Source organism: Onychostruthus taczanowskii, unplaced genomic scaffold (genome assembly GCF_017590055.1).
Source record: "Onychostruthus taczanowskii isolate IOZ18803 unplaced genomic scaffold, ASM1759005v1 scaffold99, whole genome shotgun sequence".
Lineage (NCBI taxonomy): Eukaryota > Metazoa > Chordata > Aves > Passeriformes > Passeridae > Onychostruthus > Onychostruthus taczanowskii.
This window is the reverse complement of record NW_024507990.1, coordinates 433428-461209: the sequence shown is the minus strand read 5'-3', so window position 1 is coordinate 461209 and position 27782 is coordinate 433428. Positions and strand designations below refer to the sequence as shown.

The following is a 27782-nucleotide window of genomic DNA, read 5'->3' as shown; positions in this document are numbered from 1 at the left end:
CCTACAATATTAATTCCACACAACCCATCCTGAAAGAATATTAAAAGAGAAAGTCAGCAAAACGAAACCAGAACACATTAAGACAGGAAAACACTAAGAGAAGGTAAAAACAAACAGGCAAAATTAGGGATTCAATAAAACTGCAGCCTTATAAGGACAAATTCAGAATGTCAAACAGCTAAAGCACCCTTGATTGGTGTTTTCATTTCAACCATCAAGAAACAGTGAAACTCTGGTTAAATTTTACCAAAAGCTTTTTTTTTTTTTCCCCTAATCCCCTTGATCATGTCCAGACATGCTTTAACTGACTTATCTAAGGCTCCTGCACTGCAGCTTCCACTCATACCCACATCCATCACACACTCTGGGAGCACTTTTACTACTCTTTTACTACTGGATTTCAATCCCACAACACACAGGCATGAAATTTGGACATGTTATCAGTACAGAGATAAAATACACCTTTTGGGTTTTTTTGTTTTTTAAAAGATGCTTGCACTTCTGTTATCATGTGTGCAGCAGGGTCCAGTGAAGCCAAGGCCAAATAAAAGGGTACTTGAGACAGAGCTGACCAGAGAGTTTTCTAGAAGAGAAAAATTGTTGTTTCACAATTCTACTTCAGGCAGTCCCATGAGAAATTTTATCTGTATCTACAAATTTGACCTAATTGTGTTCCTAGACCATCACAGCCACATTGTCATGGTCATTTCAAGCACAAGGCAGATGAAAAGTAAGCCTCAAATCCAGGAAAAAACCAGGAGGCTCCAGAGGGGTCTAAGTGAGTAAAGCAACATCTGCAGCCTGCACTTGCAGCAGATCCCTTCTCCTTCCTGACCTGGGCACCTGCCTGCGTTTTCCAGACCACTTCTACAGAAACTTGAAACTTCGTCCTTACATAAAATCTGACCTGTCACCTTCTCAACTCACTTTCAGTTTGTTTGCTTTGACTCAGCATTGCCTCCTCCTGCCCAGCACGTCCTGGTTTCACACAGGAGCCTTTCCTGAGGTTGTGGGGATTTTATCAGCCTTGGGACCATATCACATCTTCCCATGCTGCCCACAAAGGACCTGGCAGGCAGAGCCAAACTCCAGCAGGGAAAGGGCCATTTTGGGGTTTGGGTTTGTTTGGTTGGGGTTTTTTTTTTGACAAAAATGTAAAGATTTAGCACTATATAAAGTATTTTCACATCAGGATAGGCTGCTTTTATAGTTCAGCCCTAATGTCTTTGTGGCATGGACTGCAGGTAAATACTTATGTGATCAATATCAACATCATTTTGGGAACAACTCTAAGACTAATAAATAATAGGTATTTTGTTACCTGATTTAATAATGGCAAAAAATAGAAAAAGAAATCAATATTTTATGAAGTATATGTAAGTTCACTGTCATATTTAGAAAAACAAGAATATAAATGTTGTTATTGTTAAAATATTTATCTGTACAATCCAGCAATTTGTCTCTGATGGACATGATACAATCTGATCCTTGAAAGGAAGACAGGTACAAGAAAAGCAGTGTAAAAAAAGATGCTGATTCATACACCCCAAGAGAAGATTAAGCCTCCTCCTGTACTGCTGATCCAAACACAAACACCTGAGTTTTCACATGCACATTTACCAGAACTCTGGGTGTCCTTTCCTATCCCTTTCTTATCCCTTGGCAATTCTCCTGGAAATCAGCCATGATCTCTGGCAGAGTTTAGCAAAATAGGATGTGAAAATGATTCACTTTGTTAAAACTTAGGATTTTAGAAATGCACAATCTTTGGTCTGACAGTATGGAACAGCAAAGCAACATAAATTTGCCTCATTATGGTGGTACCTTCTCCTCCCCTCCAGTCTAAAGCCAGCATTTGTGTAGGAAATGAGACATTTCCCACACTTCCAATTGTCATTTTTCTGACAACTTTCAGCTGCCACTTATTTTTTCCTGAAGAATTTTAAGTTGTTTTGAACCAGTGCTGCCCCTCCTTGTTCTGTGCAATCCCTCCAAAGTGCAAGTTTGCTCCAGCCCAGCATTCTGTGCCTCTGGGTTAAACATGAATCATTACCCTGCAGAGCTGGATCAGCTTCTCCCCTCTCGTTGATGTAAAATTCATTGCACAGAGCAGCCAGGGCAGACACTGCAGACTCCTGCAACAAAGGCACAGAAATGCATTTACTCACCTGGCATCTTAGAATTTTTAAAGAAAAAGACAGTGGATTAAAAAAAAACAACCAAAAAACTCCTTTTAGATGCCATTTCCATTCTTATTATTTCTTCCCAATACCGGTTTAGTAAGGAAAAAACAGATTTTAATTATTCCTTCAATATGACCAGTAAGCTAAATTAGCATTTAAAGCAATAACAGTAATGAATGAAATGTATTTTCAGTTCAGATAAAAGACCTCCAGGATGACACAGCATCACAAAGTCATTATTTCATCTTCCACATACTGATGCCAGATTGACAAGAAACAAACCCTATTTCCCCAGGGAAACACAGAAAAGAACAGGGGCTGAAGGTTATAAACAAAAAAGCCCAAACAATCAGGATCACAGGCCTTGTGTCCTAACCTTAACTGGCTTAGAAAAGGATCAGTGGTTGTGTGTTACACCTGAGCCTCCTCATTTGTAGAGTGGTTTCAGTTACTGATACAGAACACAAAATAACTCAGCTGCTATTTCAGAAGGCACAGAACAGAATATGGAACAGAATAGAATTTAGTAGAATACATAATAAAATGGAATTTATGGCTGAATTATACTTTTCAGCTGATAACAGAATGTTACCCAAAATTATAATAAATTTGAAAGCACACAAAAGCTATGCATTGTTCACTTCATGTTAACAGCAATAATACCTATTAACACTCATGTTCTCCAGGTACAAGGAATCTCAGATGTAACACAGAAATCCTGCCCAGCTGATTCATTCTGCCCTCAAAGACACCTCAGACAAGTTCCCTATGCAAAATCAAGGACTATATGCAGAATTATCTAACTGCTGTAGATCAGGGACCTTTAAAGGCCAAATTATCTAATCTCTGCTTGGGCAGGGATGCCTGGGAGCAGAACAGATTGCTCAGATATTTCACTTTCTAAATGAAATGTTTTTCACCTTAAATGTATGAAGTTAAACTGGAAGAGAATACTGCATGTCAGAAAAAAAATTACTTTTCAAAATTTTAAGCATTGTCCTTAAAAATATTTCTCTCTAAAACAGAAGCAGAAATGTGAGAATTGCCATTTGCTAAACACACTCTGCCTGGCTTTAAGTGATGTTTACAAAACAAGTTAAAATTCTCTACAGCCTATAATTAATTCTTTTAAGCTTTTGTTTTAGAAGTTCCAGTTACAAGACATACCAGTACTTTGAATAAATTGTTAATGACAAAAGAGTATCTTAAGAATTCAAATTTCTTTTTTTAATTTCCTGCAGTGATTTAGATACAACTCCATTCTCCTCTGTCTCCCAAGGAAAGCTTTAAAAGATGAGATGTGAGATAGCTGAAATGTCTTTTTATCTTATTACTAAAACCTAACACAATGACCACAGTGTGTTAAATTCAGATTGTCTGTAAGCTCTAGCAGGGCAGACAGAAATTGCCTTTAGAATTCAGCAGAGATCAAACTGCCATGGGATTTCTTGGGAAAATTAAGGTGAATAACTGGAGGTGTTAAGGTGGTGTAAATAAAACAGCATGAGACACATCCATCAATGGATTTAATATTCAGAACCAGAGCAGTCTGAGAGGATTTGCAGCAGAGTTTAATGGAAAATTTAAGCTCCTTGTCCTGAATAACTCTGGTAACTCACAGCAAAGCTCACAGAGCTACCAAACACCCTCAGCTCCTGTGAGCATCGTCCACAGCATTTTTAACTCTCACAAGAGCTCTCTGAAACCACATATATTACAGGTACACCAAAACAGAAGCAAAACCCCCTCTAAATGTAACCACAGAGCAGCTTCCAGCACCATCAGCCTGTCCAGAGGTGCAGACAAGAACAACCTTTGGGATAACTGCTCAAGTATTCATCAGAAAGGTCCACTGCAATCCTGAGGAATTCAAAATACACTTTTTAAAATACCCCCTCTCACACATCTAAGAAACATGCATTCAAGAACCAATAAGATCCCATGGATAATCCACCAAAGGAAAGCAAAATATTTCTGATTTTGTATTTAATGTGCCCACATGAAGGAGGAGAATGGTTGTACCTTTATATGCTGTCGTGCAGCACTGGAAACAAGAGTGAGATGTCTTAGGCTGTCATTTATCAACCACTGCCAACCACCTGGAACAGCAAGGAACACAAACAGCTTTAACTTCTCTTACTTTCTGAACTCCAGTATTCTCCACTTCATTTTTCCATAGACCAGAAATTACACAGATCAACCTCTGCCCTTGGTTTTCCAAAGCAAACAAGGCTGACTCCCAGTAGAGGTGCTCCAGACTGGATTACCATGTCCAAAGTGACCAGCCCATGCCTGGTGATGCTAAGTACTGCACATTTTATTTATTGCCAACAGCTAAAAACCAGATCTTCAAGTTGCATCAGCATCTGCTGCAGTATTTGTCTCTTTTTGGTATTTTTTTAGTGTGTTAGACCACCCAACCCCATTAATTTTGCTTCTTTGAAAGGCATAATTTCTTAATACTTTAGTTTAATAAAGAGTTACCACAGTCACGGAAGGTTATTTAAAACAGGACGTACCAATTATTGGATCTCCTCTAAATGGCATTTTTGACAGTGACAACTTCTCAATTAAAGTGCAGACTGTAAGAAAATAAGTTGGAGAACAAGATAAATACCCCAGAAAGGAGAAATTGTAACCATTTTGAAGAGACAACCACAGAAAGTTACATTAGCATTAATTTTAAGTTGAAGAATATTTATAAACAGATATTCAAAATAAGGGAAATTAAAAACTGGAAGGAAATTACATTTGTACAAAAATCACTAAAATGCAGTAAATATCCTCTGACATTAATTATTCATTCATGCAAATCCCTTGGTTGGGGGATGTTTTCCCCCTCTGCCATTCAAGGTGTGCACATACCCATCAGCCACTTTACTTTGCTATACAGCCTGGAAATGGCAGTGTAGCATCAGTGCTAGCAAACCAACTGAGACAAGGATAATACTCAGCCACTAAAAACTATTCAAATAGACATGACAGGTTTTCCTACTTCTTGTTCACATTGTTTTTGAACCTCCAAGGAGTGGCATTTGTTCACTGCACACAGCTGGGAGCTATGAAACTGGAAGCAACTTTATTTCCTTTGATACTTGGAATACATGAGCACATCCTTTTCATAATAAAGCCCTCATTATTTTTAATCTATGAACTTAAGAGAGTTCTAATGCTCACAAACCCACTTTGAGAATTGTGTTTTTTTTAAAATGTTTTGAGGCTTTTTTGGGGAATGGAGATTAACACTGCAAATTTTCTGTCCAACAGATTGACTGTATTGTTCAAATGAAAACTCAGCACTTGGGAAATACCATCATCTTTCACCTCAGTATAAATAAATGAGATTGGTACAGCTCCATGTCACTGCCTGGCTGCTTCAGATTTGGTGGAGAGGAGGGGAAGGACAGAAGAAGGTGCTGTATAAAGTCATGCCTTTGTTTTCTTTTCCTCTCCTCCCACAACCTGATTTTTGGCTCTTCCTCTGGGTTCTGTACACAGCTTATCACCTCCATTTATAATCAACTTACTGGGCTCCAAACCTACTCTTGAACTCACTCCTCACCGTGGCAATGTCACACAAAATCCTCTCAGTGCTGTGTGTCAGCTTCTCTGTGCTAATATTTATTCACAGACAAGGTTAAGGGCAATGGGACTAAACCCAAGTCTCTTGGGGTTCCTCCTTAGCTCTCTGCACTTCTTTGTGCTCTGTTGTGGCTGAGACCATCATCTTCATTAGACATGCAGGCAATTTGTGGCACATTTTCAATTCTTCTCTCATTCCACCTACACAGTTGTATCATGCCAAAATGCTGCCATTTGTATTTCTCCAAAACCATGAAATGTTCAGCTGCTTAAAAGCTAAAACATATCATAAAAAAACTATTCTTTCAGCTTGCATTTTTTGTGTCACACAGCTGTAATCTCACTCCAATCCCCCTTCTCTTCCACCTCAGTGCTGAAGCTCTTTCCCCCACGAGGTCTGGATGGTTTCAGATCTCCCAAGCTGGAATCTGCTCTGCAGCACTTCCTTCACTCAGCTCACAAGCAGGAAACCAAGCTGGCATCATTTCCTCATCCACCCAGCCTACCTCTTCCTGCAACACCCTTCCTCTTTACAGCTTGTAACAATCTTCCAAATCCATCTTTTCTGTGGTGCCACACTCCCCACAGACTGTTGTTTGTATGGTCTTTGTGCTTCACATCCCTGCACACACGTGTTATGATAAAATCATTATTTCCACCATGGCTCCTGTCTAAAAGTTCAGATTGCATCTCTTCTGGAGAGGAATCAGAGTAAACCACTGAAGGAAGACAGCTCAACCCCGAGAAAACTCCACTGTGTGCAACAGCAGAAGGACACAGTGTGACACAGAGCCCAGACCCATCTCCTGCTCCTACACAGAGTCATTCCAAGTGCATTGCTTATTCCAAGTGTATTGACACCCCATGTCCTGCTGCACTCATCTGCTGATTGGCCTCCAAAGTTCTTATTTTCTTAATTACTGTGCAGACTTTGCTTATACATTCAACACAACACATGCAAAATGAACTGGAAACACATCAAGAGCCGAATTCCTCAGGGCACCTCTGGTGCTGTCCCAGCCCAGCTGTGGTACTTACCAGCTGGTCTCATCAGCTCTCCACCTAAACCCCTGAAAAGGAGAAACAGCCTTCAGAGAACAACCCACCACAGGCAACCTAAGTGTACACTGCCCATAGTGAGGCAAAAAGCACCTCAAAACCATCTCAGAATGAAAGCAGAGCACAAAATACCCCCAGTTTTGTGTTCCATCGACTCTGCTTCCTTTTAAATCTACTTTTCTTGACTTCAGTGTGATTAATACAAACCTCTCCTGAATATTAAGCTTTCTTCTTGCAAAAATATACTCCCAGTCTTCCTAATCTTTAATGTGAATAATAAAAAGACTGTCAAGTTCATTTTGCTTTCTTTTCACTTGCTTCAGGAACATTCCAAAACCATGAGACTGGCCAAAGGACTTTCCAGTCATACAGTCTCCACCAGCTTCTGATTTCCACAAATGAAAAGGAACTACATGCAATTTTTAAATAAAATCATCATCTCTGTAAAACTAAGCAGAAACTTCCCTTCCCAGTTCCCATTTTCACATATGTTACCTGGTTTCCTCTCCTGGTGAGATTTACCACCCTTCTCCTTTTCTGCTCAAGCCCCCTCCCAGGTGATTTTGTGTTTATCACCACAAGAAACACACCAGAAAAGGGAGAGAAACAAATGGCTCAACAACTTCAGGCCCTCCTGAGGTAAAGCTGTGTTCCTCAAGGATGGTTTCACCAGCTCAGACCTCAGCCCGGCTCCTCCGTCTGAACAGGAGCCTGGCCAGGAACAGCACTGGGAGGAGAAAATCTCAACTGGGCAGAAAGTGGGGAGAGGGAAAAGCACCCTGGAAATGGCAGAGCCTGTTTGCATTCTCTGCTTCTCCTGGCTGTGGGCAGAGACTTGTCCTGACCCCACTGAGCAGGGTCTGCACACCCAGCCCCAAGGCAAGGCCCGAGTGTTCCGCTCAGGGTCACCTCTGTGGCTTCACTGCTCCTCAGGGTCACCTCTGTGGCCTCACTGCTCCTCAGGGTCACCTCTGTGGCTTCACTGCTCCTCAGGGTCACCTCTGTGGCCTCACTGCTCCTCAGGGTCACCTCTGTGGCTTCACTGCTCCATTCTGTGAACCTTTGACCTCTCCTTCCTTTGGATATTTCCTCCCTTGACTCCTTCTTGTCTGCCTTCACTTCTGCTGGAATATTTCCTCCCTGAGGTGTGCCAAACCCTTAATCACCTGTTTGCATGTCCATGCTCTGGCAGAAACTCCCAGCAAGGGCAGCAACAACAAAGACTTGTTTGTTTGCTTGTTGTTTTTTGTTTATTTTAAACATTTTCTTCCCTCCTCTCCTCCTCCCTCCCCACAATAAAATTAGTAGCTGTGCTCGGAAGGCCAGCTTGGCAATCCTAACAGCTCTTACAGCTTTGTTCTCCAGCTTATCCCTCTGTATGAGCTTCAAAAGCCTGAACATTTTAAACAGGTTTTTCCATTCCACACGAGGAGGTCCCTTCTGTAATATGCTCTGGGTTTCTGACTGCTCAACAATTTCACTGGTGTTTCAGGTAACACAGAGATGCCAACTCCACAATATTCTTATTTGCCACAGGTCAGCACTTCCTTTAATTGAGAAACTTTTGCTTTCCACAATCAATATAGATTAGGCTTAATTTAATATTCCCCAGCTCAGTTTATCATTGTAGGAAGCAAGCACAGATTCTATATCCTCATGCTGATAAGGTCTGTGTATTGTCTACCCCACCTTCCTGCCATGCTGTCTGCTCTCCAGCTTCTGAAAAATTTAAATTAGAAAACAAAAAAAGTGATGCAAGAAGTCGAGACAGCAGCAAAAGCAGGTGACTGATGTGGCAAGCCTTGCTTCCTCTTCCACACTTCTTTTCCTCTTTATTTTGCCTTCACCCATTCCTTACCTCACTGCAAATGAGCAGAAAATAATCACCCTGCAAATGTGTTTGGTGTGCAGAGTCTGCTGATGCAGGGTTCAGACACGGCCTGTTCTGCTCCAACTACAAAGCAAGCCCTGACTCACAAAGGCTGCTCCTCTCCACTTCCTCGCACTGCCAAGAAGGAAGTCAGGCCACTGCAAGCTGTGCTGATGGCAATAATTTGGGTGCTATCCCTTCCTCTGGCGTTTCACCAGCTCCAGTTCAGTTCAGAGCCTCTCTGAGGACTGCTGTCCCCGTGCAAGAATGCAGAAGGTGGCAGGGATTTGTATAGCCCCTTCTCCACGTGGCACAGACTCCAGCGCAGTCCCTTGGTGGCACCACGACCTGACCGTGCTCCCCTGCAAAGCTTCCCACGGTGGCTCTTGCCCAGACACTCTCTGTGTCCACCAATAAAGCTAATTTTGTTCTCCTTTTCCACAGCTCGTGCGTATTTCACTTTTAAGAACCAAAAATTCTATCATAATCCAAGATCTTTCCTCAGCCAGTGCTTGGTTTGTCCAACATGATGCACATCTTTCTATTAACTTTATCTCACTCTACAGTGTTTCACTAAATTAAAAAGATACGGATCTACCTAATTCAGAGATTCTGAATTTTGCTGTACAGTCAGTATTCCTTCTTTTTTATTCCAAAGACACATCCACAAGTTGCATCACATTTTTAGAAGTACCTGTTTCAAGCTTTAATTATTAATTTAATTTGCAAATTGACTGATGCAGTGCCCAGGCTCCAGAAGCTCCTGAGCATTCCTTCCTGCGTGCAGCTCCACAGCAATGCTTCTCTCCTAGCAACGTCCTGGGATGAGTCACAATGTATGTGTGGAAAATAAAATACATAATCCCTTGCAGAACTGATGAATTAACATTACTGACCTAAGAATGACAGATTCTATTTTATAATTACATTGGCTTGAATCAGAACCAGCGACAGTGCTGTTCTCAGGGCATAAAGAAGTTCAAAGCACTTTTGTGGATTTATTTTTTTTTTAAATTATTTTAAGCCTGCTGCTTTTTGTGCAAAAGCCAGATTCCTCTTTAAGATAATAAAAACAACAGTAACTGAAGCTGTTTAGAACTGAAAAGCATCTACATTTTCCCAGATATTCAAATATGAAGTTAGAAGTACTGGAATAGCTGAAGAGATTCAGTTGTAAATACTGGATTTTGGGAAAGCTGAGAACACATATTTCACCTCCACATGAACAGCATCCAAGCATTTTCTGCAGGAACTCTTTGTCCCAAACAGAACTGAGGTATCTTTAAAGGTCCAGGTTACACATTCCCTGGGTTTTGGAAGTAGGGGGTACACCAGGGGGAAAGGAAAACCCCCGAGCACAGCTGAACAGGTTAACAAAGCTTTCATGGCCAATTCTTCAGTGTGCAAGAATAAACCACACTAGCATGAGGAACACCAAGTTTCAGGCTACTGTAAATTCATATCCCACATTGTACTCTAACATCAGAATGCTACAGGTGAAATCCTGGCTCTATGCAAGTAAAGCCTTTCCCAGTGACTTCAGTCTGTAGCAGAATTTCACCTTGTAACTCTCCAGAGGACAGTGCAGCAGGATCTCAGAGCCAGCCAGGCCCTGCATGCAGAAAACCCTCAGAACCTGGAGGAACTGTTAAGATGAGCTTTGCTGCAAAGCTGGAATTCTTTGCTGATTAAGCTCATATGCCTAAAAAAAAAAAACACCTCTTTTAGGCAGATGCATGCCAAGAAACACATCTGCCCTGAAACCATCAAGATCAGTTACAACCTTAAAGGTCTTTGAAAGGAGCCGAGTTTCCCTTTTGCCCAGCACCTGTCAGCACCCGCGGGCTGCCTCACTCCGCTCCAAACTCGCGAGCAGCCGCTCCGACTGACACCGCCTGCCACTCCAGGCTCCCAGACCCGCTGGGCTGCCGCGGCCGCCGTGCTGCACACCCGGGCGGCCCCTGCAGAGCCGCGGGGTGAGCTCGGAGCGCGCTGCACGGGAGGCGCTGGCCAGCATCGCCACACATCCAGCCGGGATGGGAGCCCGGAGGGCTGGACACGGCATCTGCCGGGACACCAAGAGCACTGCAGGCAGCCCTGCACTGCCAGACCCACTCCTGGTCTTCTGGGCATTCAGCCGCTGGTGTCAGAGCCACAGCTGGCTACAAGGAAGCTAAAAAATATTCTGAACTGTGGGAATGGGAAGAACAGAAACTTCCACAGACACTGGAGAGTTTGATCTGTAAAAATTGGTTTGATGTAAAAATACAATGCACAGATATTAAGCAGAAAAATAATAAACTTCTATTTCCATAGTTGTAAGTAAAAATATGCCTTAAGTAAGTGAGAAGCTGTACTGATAAAATGGTGAAGGGTTTATAATGTAGGGGTGTGGTTGTATGGAATAAGCCAAGAGTTTAGAAGTTAAAACAGAAGCATATGTGTGCAGGGGAGTTAGAACCTCATTAGATAAAAGTATCCACAGTACAGCAGAAGTAAGTAAAGGGGATAGGTTAGGAAAGCAAAATGAATTCTGTGGCAACTGTCTATTGGTTTAGAAAGTTCTGTATTGCCTTGTAACAGAATTTGTGACTACTCTGGAGCTACGGCCGAATGCTTACTCCTCTAAAATCCCACAGCCTCCGTAATTGATGTTTATCTGGGCAATAAATCGTTCTTAGCCTGAAAACAGTCCCATCCCTTCATCTCTAGCAGTGGCAATAATACTGAACATCTGATCAGCTGAAGAGTCACTCCAGAACCTCAGACCAGATGAGGCAGGGTCAGAGAATCTTAACAAAACTCCTGTTAAAATACTGCTTTCTTAAAGACTGTTCATATTGAATCACAGAATTATTTAGGTTGGGAAAGACCTTTATAAGATCATTGAATCCAACCTCTGCCAAGACCAACCTAACCCTTTTAACACATCTTTTAAATGTGTTAAAACCTTTTAAACAAAACCCTTTTTAACATGTATTTTAAAGCTAGGTTTTCTAGACAGTAAAAACCAGGGATGTTGACTGCACCACTGCCCTGGGTAATCTGTGCAAGGATTGCATAAATCTTTTGAGTGAAGTATTTTTCCAACATCAATTTAATAACATTCCCTGATGCAGCTTAAGGCCATTTCCTCTTTCCTATCACTTGTCACTTGAGAGAAGGAGTGTTGAGAATGAGTCCAAGGTCTCAGATGCACAACAGAAATAGATCTGCTACAAAAAACCAGCTACTAACCATGCTGGTGCAGTGGAAGCAGAATGGACATCAGGCTGACTACTGTCTGTGCTTAAAGCAGCAGTGATTTCCTAACCCAGGTAACACAGCTGAAGATGCCACAAGTTCTCATCTCAGGTTTTTATACATAAAAATACCATTTAAAACAAATAAAACACAGCACACTTTTTGTACCTTCACAAGCTGTACAGCCCTAAACAGGCACAGGAGGCAGATGCTCTACAGGGCATGGTTTGCATATTCCTTGGTGTAACCCCCACACAGAAACCCAGAAACTCCTGCACAACCCACAGCTGGAAGTCCACATGCAAATGCTCCCAGCAACCAGCTCCTCCAGACAAACCAGTGCATCAGATGTGTCAGGATCAAGGCTAATGGCAGGAAGTGCACTCTGATGTGCCTGGACCTGCAGGCTCCTTTGTACTGTGGTAAACCCAAAGAGGACTTCTGCAGGAGGACAGAAAAATACTTGTGTTTAAAAAAAAAATCTGGTAATATGGTGGAAGATGGGATTTTCTGTGATTAGAATAAATAAATTTGAATGCTTTGAGTATATTCAACACTGAGACTGGCTGCAGGAGAACTCAAAACAGGATTGTGTAAAGGATAATTAATGGCCATTTTTCAAAATCAGGTTAAAGATGGTGCAAGAATTGCTAAACAAAGATGGTAGAGCAGCTCCATGAATGTTTCCATTAGAGCATTTGGTTTTCTCTTGTTTGACTTGAGGTCCTTATGCATTCAACACAATCAGACAACCAAGAAACTCATGACCCATTTTCCAGCTTAAAATTTATAAATTGCAACTTTGTAAAAAAATATTTCAAAACCCCAAAATCCAACATTTCTACACTTTACTTCCTTTTCCCTTTCTCAGATGGCAAAAAAATTCCCTAGAACAGCTTGATCAAAGCATGAAAATCCCTGCAGTCCCTGACAAGGCAGTTTAGTGGCCAGAAGTGAAAGCAAAACATCTAATAAACAGCTGAGACATGTGGCCAGATGCTCTTTGTTAATACAGTTTAAAATCCTGAAATACAAATAAAAAACCACAGGTTTCAACATTCCTCCAAGATGTTTTTAACACTGAAAATTCCCGGTAGCAATTTCTCAAATGGAAATCTTTGGAATATTATGTGCAATAATTACTCATCATGAAACAAGTCTGGCTTGTTTCACTAAATGCTTGCCCAGCAACACTCAAATTGTTGGTTTGTTTTTATAACCTAGTTTATTTTTCTTGTTCCATTTTAAAATATTTTATGCACACTGATATTTTACAATATGGATTAGGGCAGACATCTCTGTCTCAGCTAAGTATGAGAGCAAACAGCAGTGAATCAATCCTGCCTGGAGTTGAATTAGAACCCTTATCTAGAACAAAAACATTTCTGTAGGCATCTTATAAATACCATTAAGAGCAAGAAGTGCACATTATGACAAAAACAAATTACACCCAAGCTCCACCCTGACATTAAAGAATTTATGGAAGCCAAGAGAGCCACCCACAAAGACATGAATATACAGTATCAGCACTAAGCCTATCCAGCAGCCCAAGCTCACTCAGGGCTGGAAGTGCCACATTTCTCTAAATGACCCCTCAAGAAGTAAATTTTATCATTTTTTCAGAAAGCTTCATGATTAAAAAACTTGCATAATTTTTTTTTCCAACCTGTAATTAATAATTACATAAAAAACAGGTTTACTGTTTTCAGGGAAGGCACTTGTGAAGAAGTGAAGTAAAAATGACCAAAAACTGCCAGTGAGAGGAAAAACCCTCACTTGCATATGCAGTTATTAGGGAACACAAGTCATTATGATTTCATTTCCTTCAATTTAGAATCAAACTCTGAAGACACACACCAGTTTTAATTCACATTTACTTAACAGTTCCTTAAGCAATATCCCGTAATTTCCTGGAAGCTTCATCAAATAGGAAATGAAAAACAACTTAGTGAAAACTCATTTACATTTTCTTTGTCGCAAGAGTTGAAAAATTGCCCTGAACCTTTTGCAATGCTCCTGTCCTGCCTGTCACACAGGATGGAGAAAGGAATTCTGGAACTCAGAGAGGAGCTGACAGGAAGGGAAGGGACAAAAAGAGAAAAAACAGGAGGAAAAACAAGGGGGAAAACAGGAGGGAAGGGAAATGGGAAAGGGAAATGGGAAAAGGGAAATGGGAAATGGGAAAGGGAAATGGGAAAAGGGAAATGGGAAAAGGGAAATGGGAAAAGGGAAATGGGAAATGACAAGGAAAAGGTCACTAATTGTACAAAACACCTCCGGGAAATGGGAAAAAATGAAAAACAACTTAGTGAAAACTCATTTACATTTTCTTTGTCGCAAGAGTTGAAAAATTGCCCTGAACCTTTTGCAATGCTCCTGTCCTGCCTGTCACACAGGATGGAGAAAGGAATTCTGGAACTCAGAGAGGAGCTGACAGGAAGGGAAGGGGCAAAAAGAGAAAAAACAGGAGGAAAAACAAGGGGGAAAACAGGAGGGAAGGGAAATGGGAAAGGGAAAAGGGAAATGGAAAAGGGAAAAGGGAAAAGGGAAAAGGGAAATGGGAAAGGACAAGGAAAAGGTCACTAATTGTACAAAACACCTCCCAGATCCTGGTTTCAGTCCCTTTAGCTGACATTTTCCAAGATGAAAAATGATGGGTTTGCATCTTTTTTCTTACCTGTACAACTGACGACTGCAAAGCTGGAGGGAAAAAAAAGTAACACATATTTTAATTGAGTTTGTTTGATCCAAATGTTGATCCAATTTTTCCCCTCACATGCAACGCCATATACTGTGAGCTGTGCAAAACTTCAGTTAATTTAAAAAATAAAATTCAAAGGGAAAACCTCTTTAAAACAACTTCTCTATATCCATTTGAACTTTGTTTTCAAAAAAACCCAACAACACATAAAGCACTAATTTCCTGAATTCCAAACTTAAGCTGCTCCTGCAAATACCCTGGAAGCCAGTTTGGGTTTTTAAAATAGATTTGCTTCTGGCCCTTTCAGAATGATGATAGGCTGCATTGTTTGATCACTGAAAATAACTTTGGAAACTACAGATTGAACAGAAAAAAACTTAAAAATTTAAAGGCTTAAATATGACAGAAAAATCTTACTTAATTCTTAATGTTACAGCAAGCCACTGTAAAAAAATCAGAGATCATCATACTTCTATGCAGTAAAAGCCAAAAAACTTCCAGATTATTTAAAATGGAGAGTTTATGCTACTGCACCATAACAAGTTAAGGCCACTGTGAGTGCAGAGATATGCTGACCAAGCTTTCAGGCACTTCAGCAAGAGGAAGTTAAAGGAGAACAAAGGTGCTTTTCCAACCTGTGGCAGCAGCTCTGAGCTGTGCCCAGAACTAGAGAGGCACCTGTGGGCTTTGGTGGGTGAAGGGGGGAGTGTGCCAGCACACCAGAGCTGGCACTAAAGCTCCTACAGATCCTGCAGGAGCCTGAATGCTGGACTACTGTCTGCTCCATGCTGGGATGAAAAACCCAGCACCAAGGGAGGACCGAAAATGAAAGGGAAAAATGAAGGAAAATTCTCTCCCCAGAAGTATTGGGAAGTGCTCTGAGCAGGACAAGGCTTCCTTTAGCATAGGCAGTGATACAGACAATGTACCAACTGAAATGCAGAATATGACTTTTGAGGGCTATAAACAGGAAATTATGGATGCAGGGACAAGGAATGGGCTCACCAAACGTCCCCTGAGCACAGCTACCCCACAGGCAGTCAGGAGGATGAAGGGGGAGCAAAGGCAGAGGGACAAGGGACCAAAAAACCCTAAGGCATTTCAGAAATGTAATTTCCAGCATCAGAGCTGGGGGCTCAGCAAGAGGCACAAGAGCCCCCAGTGTCACTGTAGGACACAGGGACCAGGACAAACAGCTGTCCCAGAGCCTGGGCTGTCCAAACCACCAGCACAAGGTTCACTCTTGGCACGGGGCTGAGGAAGGTGAACAGCTGCCTTAGTTGTGGATCTTTGTTAAAAATCATGCAGTATTCCAGGGTAAAAATAGATTTATGCTGGTTACAAACCTCTTGGTGAATTTGCTTGAGCCCCTCCAATGATTTTTCAGGGAAATAGTATGTGACAGATCTGTAAAAGTATACAAAATGTTTAATACAGATTTCCTCATCATGCTGCAAATAATTTTTTCCCATAACATCATTGTACTTTCAAACAAAAAAACAATCATTTGATTTTCAAACTATGCTCCACAGAAACACATAATATTTATTTTTAAATAGTTCAGCAAACATAGCAACAGAAATGCTTTCCTTATCACACATAAAACTATTCTAAAAGGCTTATAAAAAAATCAGGGTCACTTCCTAATAACAGCCTATATATATATATATATATATCAGGCAATTATCATTGCCAATACACTGATAACCCTTCTCAGATCAGTTGTATTTTTAGACTCCAACACTTCTGTGATTTTTCCATCTATTTCAAGTACTTCCTACTACTAAAAATGATCTGTCTTTTTTTATTGAACAAAAATTCTTTTGATGGACACTGCTGGCAAGCGTGTGTGTAAATATACAGATATTTATATATACCTGGACCAGCATTCATAATCAGTCTAACTCAATGAGCTGCTTGAGGAGGTTTTTCTCCAACACTAAGGAGGTTTTTCTCCAACTCTGAAGACAAAAGACTGTCCCTACCCAGGATGACAGCACATTTACAGGGAAAAGGAATTAATCTGCATTTAACTGATCAATTCTCCAAGTAAGGCAACAAAGGATCTCTGTCTCTTCATTATGAATTTAAAACTGAAGTCTTAAATCACTGAATAAAACGTGAAAGCTCAGCATCACTCATAAAAACAAACAAAAATTCAATGGAAAGCCAGTTCAGTGAGATGAAGATTTCCATAATTGTATTCAGGAAGCTTTTAACAGAGCAGACATGAAAGGAAAATTTATAGTCTAGATAATCTTGCATTAATACCTATTATTCTCTTGTGCCAGTTTACACAGAGCATGGGTGATCTCAGCACAGGCAAGGATTGCCCCATGGCGTGTGTGCAGATCTGAGCCCACTGATAAAGGCAGAAGTCTTGGCAAAACTGAAAGAGATTAAATAATTAATTCATTCTTTTTTAAACAAACCTAGTGACAGATCACAGCTCTAACTGTAATTTTGCCTGCCTAGAAAGAACACTGGAAAAGCATTTCTGTAAAGTCAAATATCCTGGCCACTTTGGAAAAACAAGTTTTAATGCAGTAAATTCTGACAAACCACACTGAGCTATTTTACACTCCCAACCACCTCCCTGGCTGGAGCAAATAAAAGAACATTGCTATTGGGCACTGAGCTGGCTGAGCAGTCAGGGAAATGGGTGGGATTTGATTTCCATGTTAAGTGGCACCTTCCTGACCAGGAGAGGAGCCCAGGCAAGGTCTTGCACCGCAGCTGCTCAGGGGCTGGGCACTGCCTTCAGCCACATGGAAAATCTGCCAGGCTTCCCAGACCTCAGCATCAGCAACGGGCTCAGCAAAGGACCCTGGGCTCCTGCTAAGGAACATCTGGTTTCACACACAGTCAGAAAGGAATTCTGCAGGTGTCAGGCTGGACAAGACAAAACAGATCCCCCACCCTTTACAACATCAAAGCAGGAGCTGGGAATTGGAGGGGTAGCTGCTGGAGCTGTTCCCACAAATCTGCACCCATTTATTCACCTCAGAACCAGCAGAGTCCAGTGCAGCCAGCTGTCAAAGGCCCCAGATAAAAAAACAATCTGGCAGTAATTTATAATATTTGCGTAAAACCTAAAAATGGGTAAAGCCATAAGGGTCACTACACTGTATTAAGTGGCAGGGGAAATCTTAATTTTTATTAAGTAGGTTTATTAGCTCTTTGTAGGTTTGTCTTGCCTAAGTTCAGCCTGGCTGGGCAGAGCTCAGCTGGTACCTACCCACATTTGCCATGTACTCAGGGGCCTGGGGAGTGATGTTATGCAGAGCTTTGGTGGAAAGTTCTCGAATAACGCTGTAAGAAAGCATTTCTGAGGGTTAGCAAGTCAGTAGAAGCAATGTGCTAAAGAAATAACATGAGGAAGGGACTTCTGCCCCCAATCAAAACAAATATTCAGAATTACAATCCTCTCTGTCCATCCTAAGCTTCCCCCCGTAAAAAAGCCAGCCAAAGCAAAGAGCAGCCAGCCAGCAGCCAGCTTTCAGTGGAGTGAAAAGAGCCCAGAGAGTCAGGGAAAAACACCAGTGGGGCTGGTGGGGCCTCAGGGCTTGTTCTGAGCACTGGCAGGGACAGTGCAGCAAACTGTGATTATTTCTCATGATGCAAACTGTGATCAGCACTGATACAATCTCACTTGTGTGATATGTACACATTTCAATCTCCATGAACACTGAATGTGAGTAAGCACCATCTCTATGCATGAAATCTGCTTTAATTAGGATAATTGTATGGTGACAGTGTTTACCCCTCACATACACCATATACCATATAAATGGGTTTTATTAATCTATTAACAGATTGAGGTCATGGCCAAAAGACAAAATTCATAAAGCTGCTTAAGTGACATTTTGCTTGGGAGGTACAGATGATATCACCTACTACTTGCCCAGCTCCCTTCACTCAAATGCTGCTGCAAAGTCAAGTGTGAGTAAAATTTATAGAAGTAATCTACAGAAGTAGGAAAATTTATGCAGAACAGCCAATTCCTGGATATTAATAATTAGATTTTATGAACTTACCCATCCCAGTGGTTAATCTTCATGTTAACTAAATGATCAATCATTGGCTGTGTGTACTCAGGAAAGCCAGCAATATACACACTGAAAAAATAAAAAAACAACAGATATAGGTTACAAATATAGTCCAGAGACAGACAGTACAGAACCAATATCTGTGTGCATTTTAGCACAGCCTATTCCAAAGGTTTAAATCCTCTGGTTTTAAGCCAACCAAAAAATTACTTAAATTTAGTCTTCTCCTAAATGGGATGCAGCTGAATGACAGGATGGGAAATATTCTGAATTATTGAAAAAACTTAAAACCACTTCTGTAAAACTTTCAGATTGTTTCTAAAACCTGCTCTACATACAACAAGCTTGACATTGAATCCCAATGTCACATTCCAGAAAATCCAGATGTGTATATTAACTTGAATAATTATTTCAGATTGGAGAAACACATCACTGATATCAACTACAAGACAGAGGAGAAATAAGTTACAGAAATGTTACATCTTCCTAAATACAATGGCCCAAAATGGAAAAGGGGCTTTCCATTTGTCCTCCCTAAAAATCAGAGCTATGCAGGAAGTGAATTGTGACAAAAGCTGTGGAAGCTGCAGAGCTCAGGTGTGAGATGGAAGGAACAGCAGCACTGATCAGGGAGCCTGCATTGCCTCACTCACAGCCACACTTCCAATCTGCAGAAGCATCAGCTATGGAAAGCCAAGGTCAACACAAGAGAAGGGAAATGTTTTTTCAGTACATCTAATGAGTGTTAAATCACCTTGGGAGGCCCAACAATCAGCAGGACTTTGTGTCAGAAGGGCACAAAGGGACTCATGGACTACCTTAGTTTTCACCTGTTCAGATCTTTGATTAACTTTGCAGCTATAATGGTGTTCCACTGATATAGCTGTGTGCAGTCAGAAGCAAAGAGAAAAACCAAAAACTGCCACAAGTTCCACCATGATATCTATGGAATTCATCAGAGAGAGAATCCTTAAATCCACAGCCAGACTTCAGTTACTTGAACCAACACTGCACACAGAAGCACCCTTACTGAGCCCTAGAGAAGGATTTGACACTTGGTTCAAACTGTTGTTGATGCCAGCAGAGATATATAAATATAATAAAATATAAACATATAAAATATAATATAAATAAACATATAATTCTGTTGTTGATGCCAGCAGAGATATATAAATATAATAAAATATAATATAAATAAATATAAAATTTATATCTCCAGGTCCTTTCCCTCCTCTGTAGGAACACACAATGCAGACACATTTCCCGTGCCATGTCTGAGCTCCCATCTCTTCTTTGTAGTTGCTTTTCTGAGTCCCAGTTTTAGCATCCACCACTCTTGTCAACCACTTTAATTGAACTTCCTTGCCCAGCTAAAATCAACCTCTTGGGTCACAGGTGTAGCTAAATCCCACTTTGAGTTTTAGTTTGTAACTATCTTTAACTACAGCCCTCACCTTCTGTGCCCTACTGAGAATGCAATGCAAGAATCCTTGCATTTCTGCATTTCCTGGTTGGATTTCTGTACCCCACTCAGGTTAAGCAGCTTTTATCTTAACTCTGCTTGTACCAAGCTCAGAACTCCTGGAATCACATCATCTCTTTACTGCCAGCTCATATAAAATAGGTTTCCTTGACTTTCCATCCTCAGAAATGTATTATGAAATTTGAGCTGAATCCTCCAAATACCATCAGCAAAAAGGGCACCCAGTGTGAAAAACCTCATTAAAATATTTAGATTTGAAAGGCTCTAAACAATTATTTATACACACACACAAAAATATTTGTAAATATACATGATATTGCCCCTTTACTGGAACACCATCATCATTTATGAACCAAATTCAGCTGCAGAAATTGACACTTTTGTTTTTTAATGAGCTTTTATTGCTCAACATTATCATGGTATGTGTTCTCTGAGTAGCCAAATATATACCTGGGTGCCTTTTCCCTTAATGTTACTCAGGGAAAAATAAGGAAATATCCAAGTAACTTAAGTATTGACCTGAGTAATGACAGCCTGCTTGAAGAGCAGTGATATTTTGTGGAAGTAATAGAGTGAATGAGATGGCAAATATTTTACAAAAAACTAGTTTGATTAATGGCACTGAAGATGGCTTCAGAGAATCAAGCTTCTAAGTGCATAAGGCTATTTACAAAAAGATTTACAAATTTATTCCTCTTGCTGAACAGTTTAAAGAAAGAAATCAACAGTAAAAATATTTTCATATAGGTACGTGGCACTTGTACAAAAACTGTGGAAATCACAGTAAAAGAAGTTAAAAAAAACCAACTTAAATTACCAATTCAGTTCTTGAAAAGTCAAAGCAACATAATCAGCCTACAAGCCAGAATTATAGAAGAGAGGAAATAAGAGCAGCTGTGTCACTTTTGAATGTTTTCAGTTCTGTATCAGTACAAAAGCCCCGAGTTTCAGAAGTCCCATGGATGCCACCCCCAGGGATGTCGAGCAGCAGGGACACACCAGGCTGCTGCATTTCCCCATCTCCCGTAGGAGCAGCTCTGGGGAAGGCTGTGGGAGGAGGGTGGGGACCCCAGAAGGGCTGACAGTGGGTGAAAGGTGAGGGTATGAGCACACTGAAATGATTCTGCACTGAAAGGACAATGCAGAGGTGCACAGATCGATAAAAAACCAGTCAAGGTGAAGACACAGGGTTCCAGTATGAATTAAAAATCTCCCAGTGGATGTGGAAGAGGTTTTACAGTGACTCATGTGAGCCAGAGAGGTTTGATCAGAGGATCCATGTTTACCCCTGAAAGAATTTTCTACCAAGGTCATTGACATAAAAGCCAAGAAAGAAAGGATAAATAAGAGAAACCTGCAACTGCCTGTTCCAATGAGCACTTTGTCTTTCCTGACCAATGAATACACTTATGAGTTTTGTAAGAATGTACAAAAAGCATGCATGCTAGAATAAAAACAGTCTGAAGCCTCCTGAAAATGGAGTGTGTGGCTCTGGACTGTCTCCATCTCAAGGACAAAAGTGGAAGTCCCAAAGCAGGACCCAGGATGTGCCTGTGTGCAGTTTTTGATGGCCCCAAGGACATGCTCTGCTCCAGCCTCTGTGAGCTGCTGGGCCCTGGGCAGCCCCACGGGGCAGTGTCCTGCCCTGTTCCAGCAGGGCTGACTCACCTGGGTGTGCTGGGCTGCTCTCCCCACCCTGGCTCTGGACACACACGCTGTCTGAGACGACTCAAGCCACAACCAGCCCCTGCTCTTCGTCATTTCCTCGTGAGGAAATGCAATTTTCTGCTCCTTCTGGCCATCCAGTTTGGCTCCCGACTGCCCTGATGTCAGCAGCTCTGTGTTTCCAGAGCTGACTCTGTATTCCAGGTTTATGACCAGCCCAGTTTGGGTGCTTCCACCTGCTCTTTGCAGACTGTACTGCAGAGATCAGTTGGGTTTTTCAGACATTACTGCACACTGTGGCCAGCTTTCCACTGAGCTAACACAAGCACTGCAGCTCAAGGTCTGTGCACAGACCACAAATTCAGCTGTTGTGGTTGTGAGGGTTCCAGGATGGGGGAAGAGATTAATCTGACTCCATATTCTTAGAAGGTTGATTTATTATATTATGATGTTATATTAAAATAAATGCTGTATTAAAACTATACTAAACTATAGAGAAAAAGATACATCAGAAAGTTAGAAAAGAATGAATAATAAAAAGTTGTGACTCCTCAGAGAGTCTGGCACAGCTGGACCATGATTGGTTATTAAGTAAAACCAATTCACATGGAACAAATCAAACATGCACCTGCCACATTTTAAAGCAGAAAAACAGGAGAAGCAAATCAGATAATATTGTTTTTCTTTTCCTCTGAGGCTTCTCAGCTTCCCAGGAGAAAAAATCCTGGTGAAGGGATTTTTCAGAGAATATCATAGTAACATTCAACAACTTGGGCAAACTGTTTATTTCCAATGGGTATAACCTGATTTTTCCCCATATCAGAGTCTGTCTGCCATCATAACAGCCTCTCCTTTGACTACAACTCTCCAAACTTCATCTTGTCCAGCCTTGAGCAGCTCAGACAGTTTTGTGACACCTCCTGGCTGCTTCCTCCTCATTGCCAAGGAAATCATGGCCCTGTTTTCACTCTGCCTCACACTGATAATCAGTCATCAAAAAAATAAAACCACAATTTTGATTTACTTAAAACCATCAGTATTAAACAATCAATAAGGTGAGGCAATCAGACAAGAATTTAATTAGGTACAAGAGGTCCCTCATATTTCAGAAAATTAAAAATTGGAAACTTACCTTATAGTCAAGTAACAGTTAGCTCTGTTACCAACAGCAAAATAATCAGCTGCAGTCAGAATGTCAATGCCATGGGGGAAAGTGCCCTAGAAACAAAATATTGTTTTAAAATGTATAATACATTCCAAATAGGCAACGTGATTGAAAACAAACCTCCTGCTACTCTCCCAAGCACTGAAAAAATACAATTTAATTTATAGTAAAATCACTTGCACTAGAGACATAAAGGATATTGAATATATAAACAGCAAAATACCTCACTCTGCTTGTGAGTCAATGATAAACAGCCTAAGCAAATGGCAGCAGGCAGTAACTATGCAACAGCTCCCTTCACACCTCCAGTCATACCAAAATATATATTTGGCTAATGCATGACTATGTATATACCCAAAGATGATTCCTCTAGAAGGGTTTAGATAAACACAAACATGTTTCCAGTTTATGTGAAGGCACAAGGTGAGTTTAATGAAATATAAAATTAGAGATTTAAGCACCAAGAGGTGCATCACGTGTAGAGTGCACGGGAGTTTCTACTTCTATGTTATGACTCATTAATAAACTAAAAAATGGCTTGGTTTGTTTTTAAAATGAACACTGGTTCTCAGCAAAGCCTGAAACACTGAGTCCTACTGAGGGATCCCACTTCTGCCACCACTTCTCAAACCAGTCTGGTTCTAGAAGATAAATTATCTTTCAAAGTATGAGATTTCCACTTAGAAATCTCCATTTCTGTATGCAAGCAATCCAATTCAGGTACTCAGAATTTTATTGGCTCTGGCTGGTTTAACAGAGCATCAGCAGAGGCAGCAGAGCACCCAAGAGCTACGATGAAAAACAAATGGAAAAGAGCCAGCTGACAGTGGCTCCACTCACCTCCAAAAGGGACACTCAGAGGGTATTAAAACAATGAGGCTCCCTGGAAGTACAGGTTTGGGATGTGATGAAGCTTTGTTTACAGCTCACTCATCCCTTCCACATTAGGATCCAGCCATGCAAAGCCACTGGGAAGTATCTCTCCATCAGAGAGAATCACTGAAGCAGTTCACCCTGGAAGCAGTGGGAGCTGCCAGCTGCTGCCAAGGTCTCGCTCTGGGAAGCAGAATTCCAGTGCTCCCAAAAAAACAAAGCCTGAAATCTGACTGGACCAAGGAGAGACAGAGTATTTATGGCTTATCCAAGCCTGCAAGTCTTGGTAACTCAAAGGTAAAATGAATGATGTGTCCAAAAGCCTCATGAAACCTTGATTAGGGGCAGAAAGGTACATGAGAAACACCTCAGGATGATGTAAGGCCAAAGAGCAGGACACACAATGGAAGACAGAGATTCACACTCCATAAGGAAAATCTCAGCCAACAATTTGAGTTCTAGCTGCCAGCTGGACCTTGCTGTTTGTTCCCCAGCTGTGAGTGTGCCAGTTGGATGCCATCTCACACAGGGCACGGTGCCACCAAGCCTGCTGGTGAGACAGCATCATTCCTGACTTCAGGAACACAGAGGTCACAGCCAGTCAGGCTTTACAGGAACAGCCAACAGCTTCTGTTCTCCCAGAACACTTCAAACTCTCCAACACAGAAGCTGGTGTTATTAGAAGTATCTGCATTTCTCATGATTTATGCTCAAAAAAATTCTTCAGATTTTTCAAAGCTCCCACACTGACACACAGTGTGAGTGGCATTCTTACAATGCCTCCTTCTGTGGCCATCAGCAAGCTGTGGATTTGGGATATGTGGAATTACAAAGCTGAAGGAGGCAGAAACCAGGGAACAAGTGAGGCCAACCTTTTTCTCCACCTATTTAGTATCAGCCTTATTACCTCAGTGGAGAATAAGTTTCAGCTGCTTCCAATTCAGAGAGAAGGTGTCTCTTTCAACACACTGTGAGCTCCAGAGGGTGGATCTGCTCATTAAATAACCATTTTCCTAGGCACCAAGGAATGCTTCAGCAAGTAAAACTTCTGACCTTCTGCAGGAACCAGCAGGAGCCTGACAGTTCCTCCATGCCACGAAAACTCAATGTTTCACTGCTGATGTGCCAACACAGAGGCTGAAATCATCATCATGTGATGACACATTTGAGTTGTGGGTCAAAGCAGAGTCTGTAAGGAACCCTTCTGGCTGTAAACTAACATGGACTGTACTCCTCTGATTCAGAAATTAAAAAAAAAAAGGAATTTTTGCTAGGTGGAAGCACTTCTAAACCTGCAGCAGCCAGGAGCCCTCTCTCCCCTGGAGCCAAGTCAGGCTAAGGTGTTATTTACTTTGTTCAGACCTCACACTGCAATCAGGCTGCTGTGTGATGCCCAGCCTCTCCAGGGCAGGAACTGCAGACCCAGAAGAGCCATCCTGGCTTCTGTTTATCACAGACCCAGCTGGGTCAGGTCACCAAAAATCCCTCCTCTCTTCTTCCCAGTCTTCCTGCACCCTTCCTCTGCTATTAACTTCTGTCTGGAAATACATGAACAGATGGTTTAACAGCCAGAGCTCTAAAGGAATAAAATTCTGGCTCAGAACACAGAGATTTTCAGGAATGCTGTCAGGTGACAGCATTTTAACAAAGATCCCTGAAAGAGCAGCTTATTGATACCAAAATTGCTTTAACCATGCTCACATGCCCTGCTCTGTTCACAGGAATGCACTGTCTGAACCATCCCTCCCCACGCTTCCTCTCTCTCTTAGTTCTCTTAGTTATATCCAACTTTATTAATTCCTGGTGAGAAACCAGTAAATCCAAGGCTTTACCCTCCTCCAAGCCCGAAAATCAAAGCTGTCTGGAGGATTTTAACTACTTAAATTTTGCTAAGTTACATAGGAACATACCAGAATACTTTTTACCAAAGGACTTAGGTACCTCCAAAAGTACCAGATTTCTCAAAATATCTAGATGGTAAAAGACACAAGCCTAAAAATTGAGTGAGGATTCTGGAGCCTTGTTTACTGTGGAACCACCAACTACAGCAATGACTGCACAGCCCACTTAAGCTGGTCTGATTCTATTGAAAACAAGAAGATCAATCAAACCAAATCAAACCATACAAAAAAAAAAAAAACAAAGAAAACCCAAAAAAATCACCACATAAAACCCCAAAAAACAAAAAAACAAAAAGCCCTGCACTTTTCCTGCTTTAAAAGCACTGTAGTTTCCAGGGTGTACAATAACCAGCTCAAATGCTGGTTTTACTTTTCTGAAGGACTGAAAATTACCAGTAAGCTCATTTTATTCCCAAACTGGAAGACTAAAATAAAACTCACACCTCATAAAAACATTCCACAAGAACTTGCTGCTCATAATGAAAACAATTATTTTGTGACATTCTTTCCCTCAATTTTTCCAAAGCCATAGTGTCTAATTTTGATTTTAGGTACTCCATGCTTACAGTAACCTCCAAGGCACAAATGAATGAAGATGTAGGGAAGTCACCATACCTGTCTCCCAACATTCTCCTGGAAGGCAGCCTGAGGAACAGAGAACAAACACACCAAAACGAGTCAGGTTTGCTTTTTGATAAACACCAGATGATGAATTCAAAACACACAACAATATAAATGACCCATGGCTTTTCTGTTTTAAATAAAGTAAACTTTGTCAGTAGAACAAGCCTGCAGGGCTTTTCTGTTTCTGCATCTCCACGTTCTCTGTTCCTGGAGCCCTACGTTGCCTGGCAGCAGTTTGAGAATTCAGGTTTATTAAACTTGTCACACCCACACAAGGGCTTGGGAGCAGTGACACCAGGCCTGGCCCTGGGATGGAAAGTCAGTACCTTAGAAAACAGCAACCGAGGCAACTCACTCTTGTCTGACTTCAACATCATTTACTAAGAGTGGGCAAAGCTTAATTCTTTAATGTCAATGAAAACTTTGGGAAAAAACATTAAGAGTGCAATATTTATCTGCAGGGTATGTGTCTGAAAGCATGCTGAAATACTGGGCTTGTTAAATTTGAAGACAAAATTCATGTCTGTTTCTTGTATTTTGCACTAAATAAACTCAAAATCTTGCAAAAATGCAATGAAAACAACCAGAAAATTGATCTGTCTACTTGTATGGCATACGGAAGAAAATCTGCTTAATTCCCTACTTGAATTTTCTCTCTCACAAAAAAAGCCAATTATTTTTATCCCTTTAAAGGCCATAAAATCCTAAGCACTAATAAAAGCTTCTGTCAACTTTAACTCTTAAGAGAGGGGAGATCATTGTGATCTGGACCCTTCTCCGTGGAACTGCCACTCTCTCTGCACACACAGCTTTCCAGGGATGGACAACACTCATCAGCTGGTATTTAATGGACAGGGGAGAAGCACCAATGTTTACTGAACCACCACAAGAATTCGGACAGCCAGAGCTTCTGTACTTCCTCCACAACTCCAGCAGCCCTGTGCTAATCCACCTGTGCCAACAACAGGTTCAGCTGGCTCCCCAGGAGGATCCCACTCTGCAGGTGGAGCAAGGGCTGACGCCAGCCGGGACGGAGCCGGAGCCTCCCGAGGTGCTGCAGCCTGTTCAGCTCCTGCCTGCAGCCCCTGCACGCCTGCCCAGGCAGCTCCTGCTGCTGCAGGCAGCTCAGGGCACGGAGCACAGCCTGGCAGCCCACCTGCTGCCAGCAGTGCCCCTGGCAGCACATCCAGCCGGGATGGGGCAGGAGCTGCGGCTGCAGCGGTGCCCCGCGGCTGCAGCGGTGCCCCGCGGCTGCTCCCTGCTGCTGCTGCAGCCCAGCTGCTGCCACAGGCTCTTCCCCTCCTCTCCTCACTCCAGGACAGGGTGCCTGTCACTCTGCACCATTCATTTCTTTCTTCTTCCAGCTTTAGCTCCTGGTTTATGC

At 41.6% G+C, this 27782-nt stretch overlaps 1 protein-coding gene across 3 annotated transcripts in view; it reads right to left on the bottom strand.

The window, feature by feature from the left end:
- Positions 1-27782, bottom strand: part of TBCD (tubulin folding cofactor D) — a 117541-nt gene that overhangs the window by 29373 nt on the left and 60386 nt on the right. For all 3 annotated transcript variants that reach the window (XM_041427305.1, XM_041427306.1, XM_041427304.1), the window contains exons 17-27: positions 26390-26419; positions 22968-23053; positions 18676-18756; positions 17877-17950; positions 16910-17027; positions 15985-16045; positions 14615-14637; positions 6804-6835; positions 4703-4765; positions 4206-4282; positions 2054-2135 (exon numbers count right to left, since the gene is read on the bottom strand). In XM_041427305.1, coding sequence (XP_041283239.1) covers positions 2054-2135; positions 4206-4282; positions 4703-4765; positions 6804-6835; positions 14615-14637; positions 15985-16045; positions 16910-17027; positions 17877-17950; positions 18676-18756; positions 22968-23053; positions 26390-26419 — 727 coding nt within the window. The remainder of the gene's footprint in view (positions 1-2053; positions 2136-4205; positions 4283-4702; positions 4766-6803; positions 6836-14614; positions 14638-15984; positions 16046-16909; positions 17028-17876; positions 17951-18675; positions 18757-22967; positions 23054-26389; positions 26420-27782) is intronic.